Source organism: Bos grunniens, chromosome 17 (genome assembly GCF_055505025.1).
Source record: "Bos grunniens cultivar Pamir isolate PY7600 chromosome 17, Bosgru_T2T1.0, whole genome shotgun sequence".
NCBI classification, from domain to species: domain Eukaryota; kingdom Metazoa; phylum Chordata; class Mammalia; order Artiodactyla; family Bovidae; genus Bos; species Bos grunniens.
The window spans coordinates 30,004,299-30,018,538 of record NC_141181.1 but is presented as its reverse complement, the minus strand read 5'-3'; the positions used below and the strand labels follow the sequence as shown (position 1 = coordinate 30,018,538).

General features: G+C 35.4%; 1 protein-coding gene across 25 annotated transcripts in view; it reads left to right on the top strand.

Annotated features, from left to right (window-relative positions):
- The window catches only part of LARP1B (La ribonucleoprotein 1B), a 137,064-nt gene that overhangs the window by 4,263 nt on the left and 118,561 nt on the right, over window positions 1-14,240 (top strand). For 24 of the 25 annotated variants that reach the window (XR_015144290.1, XR_015144289.1, XR_015144288.1 and 21 more), the window contains exons 2-5: window positions 6,411-6,469; window positions 6,842-6,901; window positions 8,895-9,072; window positions 10,259-10,399. Coding sequence is in view for 14 of the 25 variants with exons in the window: in XM_086346760.1 (XP_086202886.1) it covers window positions 6,411-6,469; window positions 6,842-6,901; window positions 8,895-9,072; window positions 10,259-10,399 (438 nt within the window). In the remaining 11 variants the exon portion in view is untranslated. The remainder of the gene's footprint in view (window positions 1-6,410; window positions 6,470-6,841; window positions 6,902-8,894; window positions 9,073-10,258; window positions 10,400-14,240) is intronic. The other variant, XM_086346762.1, reaches the window with a different exon arrangement.

Below are 14,240 nucleotides of genomic sequence, written 5' to 3'. Positions count from 1 at the left end.
ACATTAATATGTTTTTATAAACACAAATTTGCCGTTCCCTTCAAAAAGAAGAATAGTCATGTTACCAGTTTATTGAATATCCTTTCAGACCTTTCTGTGAAATTATTTCTAAATACAGTGTTTTGTATGTGTATTTAGACTATTCTCAATTAAAAATTTTTCCTGATCCTTTTATTTTTCTTTACAGTGAGTTTTTAAATTATATTAACACTAGTTTCAGGTGTGTGATTCAGATTTGCATATGCATATTGTGGACTTCCCTGGTGGCTTAGTGGTAGAGAATCCACCTGCCAATGCAGGAGATGCGGGTTCGATCCCTGGGTCAAGAAAATCCAGATGGTGCTAGTGGTAAAGAACCTGGCTCCAATGCAGGAGACTTCAGAGGCACAGGTTTGATCTCGGGGTAGGGAAGATCCCCTGGAGAAGGAAATGGCAACCCACTGCAGTATTCTTGCCTGGAAAATCCCATGGACAGAGCTTCCTGTCAGGCTACATACAGTCCATGGGGTTGCAAAAGAGTTGGACACGAATTAGCAACTAAACAACAACATTGCAAAATGATCACCATATGTTTAGTTAACTACCATCTACATACTTTTTATAAAAATTTTTTCTTGTGATAAAGTTGATGCTTTTTAGTCTAAACTTTAAAAAACTGCAGAGAAGTGGTCTATAAATATAACTGATGTAGTCAGTTTAGCCATTTACCCATTAATCAACATCCTGGTTGTTTCAAACATCTTTATGCATTTCTCTTATATACTGTCTGATTTACTCTAGGATAGCTACATGGAATTGTTAGGTCACAGTGTATTTGTTGACAGGTTGTTCTCTAAAGTGACTACAGATTGATAGTATCAATTTTAGAGTCTGAGAAGTTAAGTAGGCTTTTTTACATATTTTTTTAAGGCACTCATTTACTGTAATAAAATGGCATTTGATGACATTTCTCCCTTAAATATAATAAAACCATGTGATTGATGATTTATAACTGTCAATGCCTTTTCTTAATTAAAACTTTGCTAAAGATTATGGTCATGAAAATTAGAGTAAAATCACCTATAATGTTGCATTTTTTTATTCTCACTATCCAAGCTTTTCAAATGAGTTGTTTTCTTATCAGGAATTGTTTCCTTATAGATTAAGATATTGCAGTAATACTCAAAGTTGCATTTTGGCTCACCAGTGATTGAAAAATGGATATATGAAGATCACGTAGTTGTTTATGTGTATGTATATATGTGTGTATATATACGTATATACACGGATACATGTATGTATATGTGTGTGTATATATGTTGGATATATATACATATATATACATATGTATATACACATATAAACGTGAGTGTGTGTATATATACATTGGAGCTTAAATTTCTTAGGCTTCATCTGTCTGAAAATTTTTTAAAATTAAAGTTTCTATATTTCTAAGTTTTTAGGTTGGCTTTCTTTTTTAGTCTTAGATTTTTACCTAATGACATACTGGAAGAACAGCTTCCTCCATTTTGTTTGGAACATGGGAAAATGAAAATATTTTCTTGGTCTTGTTTTGCCTGTTCTATATGTGTGTATAAAATTATATGTAGAATCTGGTATATTAAAACATACACATTTGTCTTATTTTTTAAGTTTTGCATTATTTTTTATAAATTACCAATAAAATCCCATGGATGGAGGAGCCTGGAAGGCTGCAGTCCATGGGGTCGCTGAGGTCGGACACAACTGAGCAACTTCACTTTCACTTTTCACTTTCATGCATTGGGGAAGGAAATGGCAATCCACTCCAGTGTTCTTGCCTGGAGAATCCCAAGGACAGGGGAGCCTGGTGGGCTGCTGTCTATGGGGTCGCACAGAGTTGGACACGACTGAAGTGACTTAGCAGCAGCAGCAGCAGTACCAATAATATAACTACTATATTGTTGAATATAGGAGTTATATATTTATTTTTTGGCTATGCCACACAGCTTGTGGGATCTCTGGAGCAGTTTTCTAGAACAGTCATGGCAGTGAAAGCCACAAATCCTAACCATTAAGCTACCAGGGACCTCCCTAGAGGTTATTTATTTAAATACAGTTATCTAGGGAACTTCCTAGAGGTTATTTGTTTTAATGAAGTCTGGTGGATCTTCCAACCCAGGGATCAAACCCATATTTCCTGTGTCTCCTGCATTGGCAGCCAGATTCTTCACCACTGAGCCACCTAGGAAGCCCTTTATCTGCTACAATGAACATAGTTTTTTGGCTGTGCTGCTCGGCAAACAGGATCTTAGTGTCCAGAGTGTCCAGTTGAACCCATGTTCCCTGCAGTGAAAGCATGGAATATTAACCACTAGCCCGCCAGAAATCCCTACAGTGAAAATTTTATACAGACATCTTTGTATCTTGTCTTGATTCTCAGATAATTTCTGAGAAATGGAATTTTTTCCTTAAAATGTATATGCATTTTATTTAATTTTTAAAAACTTTATTGGATTCCAGTTGATTTACAATGTTGTGTTAGTTTTAGGTGTACCTCAGAGTGATTCAGAATGTATATTCATTCTTTTTCAGATTATTTTTTCATATAGGTTGTCATAGAACATTGAGTACAGTTCCCAGTGCTATACAGTAGGTCCTTGTTGGTTATCTTTTAAAAGGATATATATATATTAGTAGTAGTAGTACTTTTTTGCCACGTGGCTTGGGGGTTTTATTTAGTTCTCCCACCAGAGATTGAACCCAGGCCCTTGGCAGTGAGAGCAGAATCCTAACCACTGGATTGGCAGGACATTCCAAAAATAGTATATACATTTTAAATGACAGATTACCCTTGAAAGAGTCTACTACTTCATATTCATTCCAACAGCATGAGAGAAATGTCCATTTATACAGGCTTCTCAACGCTTGGCATTTTCTTTTTTGTCAGCACAATAGGTGAAAATTGTCTTCACTTAAATTTCTTAGTGCCATTTCGTGTTTGGCTACTGCTATTTCGTTTTTGAATCATATTTATCTTTTATTCAGATTTGTTTTTTTAAAGCTTATGTCATTCTTTTAACTAAAAAAAGAGTAGGTTGATGAGGTGGTCTAAGAGAGCAGCACAAAGGACTTCCTTATGTTGAATTTGGAATTAGACAAATGTATTCACAGTTGGCGTTGCACAACTGCGTGTTCCCTTTCTGCCTCTGTTGGGTAGTCTACCCTGTGTGGTTAATAGCATGAAGGAGCAGACCAGAATGCTTACTTTTTGTGGACAGCTAGCTCCCAAAGGAAAGAGGGGAAAGGTGCTGGCTTTGCAAGTCAGTTCTTTTCCTAAACTCATTAATCAGGAAACATTGTTTCTGTGGAAACAATTGGGACTTGGGAACAGGAATGTTCTAGGACAGTCTTCCTTTTAAAAAAGTAAATTAAAAGTGCCACTTGGTAACCAGTATTAAGAAATCCTTCTTTCTTATCCCGGAGTATCCAACCACAGTAGCCAGCATAATTTGTCAAATATCTTTTGATGAAAATAAATTACCATATTGGTAAACTATAAATATCCAAATTACAGTGTGTACTTAAAGATACTCTTATCAATAAAATGTCAGAATTATAGAGGCCACAGAATTAAATGCGATCAATTTTCCCATGTATTACCTGAGGAGTTGAGAGATTAAAATTTAAACAAAAGAATTGGTTGAAGTAAAAATCTCTTTTCCTTTTATTTTTAAATGTGTGACGAAATAAAGATCCAAGATTCTACCTTCCTGGCTGCCCTGCATGGCTTGTGGAATCTTTTGTTCCCAAATCATGGTTTGAACTCAGGCCTCTGGCAGTTAGAGAACTGTGTGCTAACCACTGAATCGCCAGGGAGTTACCTCCAACTTTTTTTTTTTTTTAATTGAAGTATAGTTGATTTACAGTATTGGGTTACCTTCCCAACTTCTTTTAGCCAGAGGTTATAATCAGTGTCTGTGTAGGGTATGGCACCATGTTGATTTTTAAATCAAAAAGATTATTAACTTACATTCGAATATTTTTGTTTGTAAATAACTTACTTGTCATTTAATACTGAAGTTTAAAAGTTTATGTGGTCAGAATAATTTTTAAATTTCTGACCTTAATTTTGTGATTATTAATGTCTTCTTGATTTGTAATAAAACTCACTTTTGTGGCCTATGCCTAACTACTTCCCATTACATCAAATAGTTTGTGTAAGGCTGTGTTTTGTAACCACCAGGCAATAATTTACTTGACTTAGCAATATTTTGGGATGTGTTTTTATTTGGCTAAGGGAAGAGTCTTTCAAATGTTTGATACTGTGTAACTTTCATAAAATATATGTGCTATTTATAGAACATACCTTAGTCAAATTCCAGATAATATTTGGACAAATACTGTTTTTGTTAGATTAGATTTTTTTCCTGCCTCCCTTTTTGTCCTACCCATCCATCATATTTTTTTCTGCATCTCATTTTTCTTAATGAAGTATTTATCCCTATGCATATTTATATGCATGTATACATTTCCCTGTAGTAGTTTCTGTAGACTTTTTAAGAAGAGGTGAAGCAAGTTGGAGAAGGGGGATTTATTTATAAATGGAAGCACAATTGTGAATTTTGTTATGAAATAATTGATAAGCTGAAAATTGTCAGGGTTTTCAAAACAGTGCTAAGTAGTCATATTAAAAATGAAACTGTATTATGGTTGCTACTGAAAAATTTTGAGTTCATAATTGTGGTGGGAAATTGTTGAAATAGGATAGTTGGACCTGATAGTGAATTGCTCATTAGGTTAATAATAGTCTTGTGGTTCAACGGTAAAGAATCCTCCTGCCAATGTAGGGTATGCCGCTTGGATCCCTGGGTTGGAAAGCTCCCCAATGACAACAAACTCCAGTATTCTTGCCTGGGAAAATCCCATGAACAGAGGAGCCTGATTGGCTGCAGTCCGTGGTCACAAACAGTCGAACATGACTTAGTGACTGACTACACAATATGCTTCCCTGGTGGCTCAGATGTTAAAGAATCAGCCTGCAGTGCAGGAGACCCAGGTTTGATCCCTGGGTTGGGAAGATTCCCTGGAGAAGGGAATGGCTACCCTTGCTTGGAGAATTCCATGGACAGAGGAGCCTGGCGAGCTACAGCCTATGGGGTTACAAAGAGGGGGACATGACGGAGCAACTGACGTTTACTTACACATTTACTTGTGTCCCTAAAGTATAAGGAAGTGTAGAGCAAATAGGCATGTACTCACTATCTGCTTTAGGAATAGAATTTCTACAGTTTTCACATTCCTTGTGTGCCCATCCCTGGGGATGTCGTCATCCTTCATCCAGCTTCCTTTCATAATATCTTATTTGAATTTTTCTGGTTTTAACTCAAAAATCATTTTATTTTACTCTGAATTAGTCATTGCCATGATTTATGGGATTCGTTGTTTACTAAATTATTGTGTTTTCTGTTTATTCGACTTTAATATTTACTTTAGGGCATGTTTAACTAGATAATCATTGTGCTAGATAAAAAGACATTTTAAAGCTTCATTTGGAGACTATTGTTATCCATCATTGTCTTCTTATTCAAGATAGGGACAGGTGATGATACTGTGATAGTCTTACACATGCTTTTACAGACGTCTGTTTTATTTTTTATGGCTTGATTCTAGAGATAAGCTATTTTGGTTTTTCCAAAGACAAATTGAAGTCTTCTGACTTATTTTCTGGATGCTTCTTGATGTATGTGAATATATTTATATATACAAATATATTTATATATTATATATTTAAATATTACATGTATTATATATATAATATATGGCTTCCCTGGTGGCTCAGTGGTAAAGAATCCACCTGCCAATGCAGTAGATATGGGTTTGATCCCTGGGTTGGGAAGATCCCCTGGAGAAGGAAATGGTAACCCATTTCCTTGCCTCGGAAACTACATGGACAAAGGAGCCTGGAGGGCTACAGCCCATGGGGTTGCAAAGAGTCAGACACTACTTAGCAATTAAACAGCAACAACATATATATATATATATATACACACACACACACACGTAATATATATATATACACACACACACACGTATATATATATATATATATAAAAATATATATAAATCCCATTGGGAATTGATTCGCCAACTTTACAAAAATGTGTTATATTTCTAATTTTTCCATGTTACACCTGTTAGTGAAAGGACTGGTCTGTCAGTTCAGTAAGCTGTTAATATTTTCTTCTTTATTTGAACACTGTAGACCACTTTCAGTCCATGTTTGAAATGTGGTTGATTTCTTGTTAGGAATTTGAGTCTTAGAACTTTGCATTTTGTTGAAAATAATGACTACGTTGACTTACTGAAATTGCTTTAATTGTTACTTTGTCAAATATTTTAAGTGATACGGCTGTAAAAAACAGTTCTTTGTATTTTTTTTTTTTTTTTAGAGCTCAGTTCCCCTCAAATTATAAAAGCAGGAAAACTCAAGACAAAGAAATCCAATAAGGTATATTTGACAATAAATAATTTTTGACTATTCTGAAAGGAACTCCTCAGATTACTGTGTATTTTTCTCTTCTGTCATTGATGTTTGATATTAATATACTAGAGAATTGTAGCCTTTTCCAGATCTCCATGTGTATATGTTATGCTGCATCTATCAGTTTAGTCAAAGTTGTTAATCGTGCCAGAAGCTGGATTATAAGACCAAAGCATTCTTTCTGGGTTCTGTTGTTTGGAGAAAGTTTTGGATTAATTTGGCAAATGCCTACATATAAATGAATGTAGATGATTTTAAAAGTTACATTTACTTTTAGAAAAATCTTTTTCTATTTAAAAAATTCCTAATTTGTGTAACATTTCTTTTATTACTTCTTAGGCTAGTGATTTCAGTGATATGGCAAATTGGCCAACACCAAGTGAATTAGTGAACACTGAAGTGAGTATTCTTTTAAAACCTTTTTTTAAATAAAGGGAAAGTATTCTCATTTCACATGCAAACTTTATTTTACTTCAAATTTAGAGAATCACATTGATAAAGTACCCATTTTTCAAATACTTTGATTTCTTTCATCCCATTGCCTTCATCTGGTTGTATTCTCAGGACCATATATTTGGAAAGGTGGGGTACTGTGATGTCAACTTCATGTTATGCCTACAAATAGATTATTTTTTAAAGTAATGTCTAATTGAAGCCCATTTTGTATTTCAAAATTTATTTTATATACATTTGGGTAAAATTTTTTCAATGTGTTGAAGTCTTAAGTCTTTATATACACATACATATATATATGTATAACATATCAAAAGATGTTCAATATATGGATTTTTTAAAACAGTTTTAGATTTTTATGTTTGCTTTATTTATTTATGACTCTGCTGGGTTTTTGTGCTGCTCTTGGGCTTTCTCTAGTTATGGTGAGCAGGGGTAGAGCATAGGCACAGCAGTTGTGGTGCACAGGCTTAGTTGACCCCGGGCTTGAGGAATCTTCTTGGACCAGGAATTAAACCCATGCCCTCTGCATTGGCAGGTGATTCTTAACCACTGGACCACCAGGGAAGTCTTAGTAAATGGATTTCTAATTTAACTATGAAAGAAGCTCTAAAAAGATATTCTGAAATAGTCTGTCAAAAGGCTTTTTAGGGACTTCCCTAGCTGTCCAGGTGTTAAGACCATGCTTCCACTGGAGGGGGCATGGGTTCAGTCCCTGGTTGGAGAACTAAGATCCCACATGTTGGAGCCATAGTCAAATAAAAAAATAATAATAAAAAATAAAAAGGATTTTCTTTTTAAAGAAGTAGTATATATAGTCATCTGGTTCCATGGTTTCATTTGACACTGTACATTTTGTTATTTGTATTTTGTGCAGTAATATGGGAGTATAGTTTAATATATATGAAACAACTTGATGAATAAACAACATAATAAACTGTATATGAAGGGTATAGTCTGATATACTTTGACCTGTGAAACTTTCTCCACAAACAGGGTAATGAACTTGATTTGTAACTCTTCTCTGTCATGTCCCTCACCACGCCATTATCCCAACCACTGATAAGTTGTACTTAGTTAATTTGCCCTTTCTCCAGTTTAAAAAAAAATTTTTATTGGAGTATAGTTGATATACAGTGCATTTACTACAGTTTTATATAAGTGGAGTTATACAGCATGTACTTTTTTTTTGCCCCTGGCTTTCATTTAGCTTAATTATTTTGAGATTTATTTATGTTATATATATGAGTAGTTTGTTCTTATTTACTGGGTAGTAGTCAATTGATAGATATAATGCTGTCCATTCACCTACTGGTGAACATTTGTGTTGATGCCAGTTTTTTGACTGTTAGGAATAAAGCTACTACATAAACATTTGTGTACAAAATTTGCATGGATATATGCTTTTATTTTTCTTGGGAGTAGAATACGTGGATTTTATGGTAGCTATTTAAAATGTTAAATTACTAAACTTTTTATTCCACCAGCAGTGTATGAGAATTCTAATTGCTCTATATTCTCACTAATACTTGACATGGTCAGTCTTAATTTTAATCAGTTTAGAAGGTGTTTGATGGTATCACATTGTAGTTTTACTTTGCACTTTTCTGTTGATGTCAAGTACATTTTCATGTATATTTGCCGTCGGTATATCTTTTTGATGAAACGTCTGTTTAACCCTTGCCCACTTTTTGTTTCCTTGTTGCTGCATTTTAGAGTTCATTATATATCTTGGATACAAGTCCTTTTATCAGATACTTAGTAACTATTTTCTCCTTGTCTTTCACTTGACTTTTCTCTTAACAGTGTCTTTTGTAGTTTTTTATTTTTGTAAGAGTTGTCATTTGTTTTACGATATGTAGGTAAGGTATTACCACAAATTTGGGAATATGTTAGAGAAAATGTTCATGAAAATTTAACTCTGTAAAACCTTTTGCAGTGTCAGAGTGTCATCAGTCAAGGCAATAAGAAGCCACAAAACAGAAAAGAAAGAGAAGACAAGGTTGAAAAGAGAAGTGTTAACAATGAAAGCAAAGAAAACCGGGAAACAAAATTAGATGGTCCTGGTGAAAATGTCAGTGAGGATGAGGCTCAGTTTAGTAATCAACGAAAAAGAGGTTAGTTTGTTTATACCTTCATTTTGATTTTAAGTATTTAAAGAGAGCTGTAGTAATGAAGAATCGTATTTAATCAGTTGATTGCTGGTAGTCACCAGTGAGTAATTTGGATTTCTTCGCAACTGAGTGACTGAGCACACACACACACACACAGAGCGCACGTTCATCTTTAAAACAAGGAGTTTGTCGTTGTTAGTCACTAAGTTGTGTCTGACTCTTTTGTGACCCCATGGAATGTAGCATACCAGGCTCCTCTGTCCATGAGATTTCCCAGGCAAGAATACTAGAGTGGGTTGCCATTTTCTTCTCAACTCAGGTAATGTTCCCAACCCAGGTGTCAAACCTTCATCTCTTGTGTCTCCTACACTGGCAGGTGGATTCTTTATCACCAGGGAAGCCTAAAACAAGGGCTTATTTATCCCCAAAGAATCTCACTGATACTCATTAGAATTTAGAGTATAGACTTTAGAGAACTTTTAGATTCTTTCGTATTCCCTTTTCCTTATCTGTCCATAGTTTGCCATATTTGTAGGAAATTAATACAGTAATATTCTCTTAATTAATTTGGTAGTTTTCCCTTTGCCCATAAATCTTTTTCTTTTAGTCGAAAATTGTATTGGGCAGAAATCTGAACATTTTGAAACCTTAACTGTGCAATCCATGAATAGGTAAAGATTTCACTGTACTATAGCTATTAATTACACTATCATTTAGTCAACAAATAATGTCAAATTGCTTTTATCTCTTAAGAAATTAGGAAAATACAAAGATTTATCAAATGCAGTTAGATTTGCAGTTAAACTTCATTTTGAAAAAGCTCATTAGTAGTTATGCTGGATAAACTAAAATTTGAGGCAGTTATTTTAAACTAAAAGTGTTTTGAATCAATATTAAAACAATTATCAGGTGTACCCTGTTCTAAAGCCTAAGTATCAAGTATTAGATGAAAGTAGTGTGTATACTTAATATTTTTTATAACTTCTTTGTCAGAATTAAATTGAAGAGTGTGCATTTCACTTAAAAGCAAAAGAATTCCAGTTATATTCTATCATTGTCTTTTAATTTGAGCTTTAGAAACGTTGCAGTTTTCATTTATTTAATTAAAATTTAGAGTCCTTTCACAATTGCAAAGCTTTAATGAAAATTGTACATTGTCCTTAAATGATTTTATTTTGTTTTCTTCAAGCTAATAAGCACAGATGGGTACCACTCCACTTAGAAGATGTAAGACCAGAGAGTCAAGAAAGACCAGGGTCCCGGAATAGCTCAAGATGTCAACCTGAAGCAAATAAATCATCACATAACAATAGGAGAAATGACACACGAAGTAAGTAACATTTTAAGAGAAAAATGACTAATTTAGCCTTAATGCTCATTATTGTAATAACCATGTATACAATATAAAGTATTTGAGAGTAAGTTGCAGATATTGTGCCTCTTATTCAGAGTTAAAGAGTATATATCATAAGAACAGTAACACAGTCTGTCTGTCCACAGACAGAATTTCTCAATAATGCCCTTTGCAGTTTTTCTTTCGCAGAATCTAACCTGTGATCACACATTGCTTTTACTTGTCTTCTCTTTCATCTCTATTAGTTTGAGATAGTTCTTCTACTTTTGTCTTTTCATGATGATCTTTTTCTGAAGGACATAGGACAGTTATGTGTCTGTGCCGTACCTCACTTTGGGTTTTCTGATGTTTCCTCATGATTGAGTTATGAGTTTTTGGCAAGAATACTGCAAAGGTTAAATGATTTTCTTTCAAGTGTGTAACTTGAAAATACATATAATATTGGTGTATCTTATAATTGGTGATACTAACTTTGAGCAGCACTTGATTAAGATGAGGTAATCCAGGTTTCCTTATGATAAAGATACTCTTTCTTCGCTTGGTGATTAATATGTGATTTGAGGTCAGAGACTTTGAGAATACCCATTTTTTTCATCAGACTTTTCATATGAGCTTTAGTTTCCACTGATGATTTTTATTCTTACATGACTGAGGTATTAACCATGATGGCTACAAATGCTAATTTAGCTATTGCAGCATTCCTTATTGGCATTCCACTGTAAGGAACAACTCCCTGTTATTATTGGTATGGACTAAAGTCGTCTTATATTTTCAGCAGTTGAAATCATTACCATGATTGTTTATTTTAATGCTCAAATTGTCTCAGAGTTGGCTCTTGGGAGCCTCTTATGTATGTTTCTGGATCCTTTAAAAAGTCAACTTTACTGAGCTAATAATCAAAGAAACTACACTGAAATTACTGTCAAGTCCCTAACCACAAGTTTACTTTCTGTCAGATTTTATTTACCTTTTCATAATAAATTCAACTATCAGATCAGATCAGTCACTCAGTCATGTCAGACTCTTTGCGACCCCATGAATCGCAGCACGCCAGGCCTCGCTATTCATCACCAACTCCCAGAGTTCACTCAGACTCATGTCCATCGAGTCAGTGATGCCATCCAGCCATCTCATCCTCTGTCGTCCTCTCATCCTTCTGCCCCCAAACCCTCCCAGCATCAGAGTCTTTTCCAATGAGTCAACTCCTCGCATGAGGTGGCCAAAGTACTGGAGTTTCAGCTTTAGCATCATTCCTTCCAAAGAAATCCCAGGGCTGATCTTCAGAATGGACTGGTTGGATCTCCTTGCAGTCCAAGGGACTCTCAAGAGTCTTCTCCAACACCACAGTTCAAAAGCATCAATTCTTCTGCGCTCAGCCTTCTTCACAGTCCAACTCTCACATCCGTACATGACCACAGGAAAAACCATAGCCTCGACTAGACGGACCTTTGTTGGCAAAGTAATGTCTCTGCTTTTGAATATGCTATCTAGGTTGGTCATAACTTTACTTCCAAGGAGTAAGTGTCTTTTAATTTCATGGCTGCAGTCACCATCTGCAGTGATTTTGGAGGCCAAAAAAATAAAGTCTGACACTGTTTCCACTGTTTCCCCATCTAGTTCCCATGAAGTGATGGGACTGGATGCCATGATCTTCATTTTCTGAATGTTGAGCTTTAAGCCAACTTTTTCACTCTCCTCTTTCACTTTCATCAAGAGGCTTTTGAGTTCCTCTTCACTTTCTGCCATAAGGGTGGTGTCATCTGCATATCTGAGGTTACTGATATTTCTCCCGGCAATCTTGATTCCAGCTTGTGCTTCTTCCAGTCCAGCATTTCTTATGATGTACTCTGCATATAAGTTAAATAAGCAGGGTGACAATATACAGCCTTGACGTACTCCTTTTCCTATTTGGAACCAGTCTGTTGTTCCATGTCCAGTTCTAACTGTTGCTTCCTGACCTGCATACAAATTTCTCAAGAGGCAGATCAGGTGGTCTGGTATTCCCATCTCTTGAAGAATTTTCCACAGTTTATTGTGATCCACACAGTCAAAGGCTTTGGCATAGTCAATAAAGCAGAAATAGATGTTTTTCTGGAACTCTCTTGCTTTTTCCATGATGCAGCAGATGTTGGCAATTTGATCTCTGGTTCCTCTGCCTTTTCTAAAACCAGCTTGAACATCAGGAAGTTCACGGTTCACATATTGCTGAAGCCTGGCTTGGAGAATTTTGAGCATTACTTTACCAGTGTGTGAGATGAGTGCAATTGTGCGGTAGTTTGAGCATTCTTTGGCATTGCCTTTCTTTGGAATTGGAATGAAAATGGACCTTTTCCAGTCCTGTGGCCACTGCTGAGTTTTCCAAATTTGCTGGCATATTGAGTGCAGCACTTTCACAGCATCATCTTTCAGGATTTGGAATAGCTCAACTGGAATTCTATCACCTCCACTAGCTTTGTTTGCAGTGATGCTTTCTAAGGCCCACTTGACTTCACATTCCAGGATGTCTGGCTCTAGGTCAGTGACCATATAAATTATATCCTCTTATATTTTTTTGCTCAGCATAATGATTTTCACATTCATCAGTATTATTCCATATATCAGTAATTTCTACCTCTTTATTGCATAACAGTTTTCTGTTGAATGGATATACTCCTTTATCCATTCATCTGTTCATGGATATTTGGCATGTTTCTAGTTTTTGGCTGTTATGACTAATGCTGCCATCAACATTTGTATACAAGCTTTTCTGTGGGCATATGTCTTTATTTCCTGTAAACATCTAGGAGGGGATTGCTAGGTGGTATGGTAAATGTGTGTATGTATATATAGACACACACATATATATATACTTAAACAGATACACACACACATACATACATACATATATTTGGTGCACCACACAACATGATCTTAGTTCACTGACCAGAGATTGAACCTGTGCCCTTGGCAGTGAAAGTGCAGAGGCCTAACCACTGGACCACCAGGGAATTCCCTGAGCATTTGGTTTTATAGTTTTCTATTGAAGTCTTTGTATTTTGTTTTTTATTTTTAAAATATTTTATTTAATTTCGACTGTGCTGAATCTTGGTTGTGTGAGTTTACTTCAGTTGTGGTGGGGGAGTAGTTCTCTATAGTTGTGGCGCATGGGCTTCTCATTGCAGTGACTTCTCTTGATGTGAATCATGGGCTCTAGAGCGCAGGCTCAGTAGTGGTGGTACATAAGCTTAGCTGCTCCACAGCATGCAGAAACTTATACCGAACTGGGGGTCAAACCTGTGTCCCCTGCATTGGCCAGTGCATTTTTTACTGATGCACCAGGGAAGCACCTTCTACTGAGTCTAATAATTTTTAAGGCATGTTGTCCTATGAAAGCATTGTACAACGAATACCTGTCTAATCACCATCTAGATTTAGTAATTTGGCTATCTTTAATTCATCTGCTGAATCATCTGAAAGTAACTTGCAGATATTGTGACACTTGAGCACTGATGTCCCAAGAAAATGCAGCATCCAAGAAAATCAACACTAATTCCCTTATATCATCTAAAATCTAGTTAATAGTTATATTTACTCAATTGTCCACAAAATATGACTTATATAAAATTATAAATCTTGCTACTGGTATTTAGTGAGTAGAAACTAAGGATAACACAAAGACATCCTACAGTACCCAGGACAGCCCCCACACTAAAAAGTTATCTGATTCAAAAATGTCAATAATGCCCTGGGTGAGAAACCCTGGTCTCTAGGGTATACACACCTTTACATTTATTTCATTGTTGCAGTTTTTTAAAATTGAAATGTATTTGTTTTTACT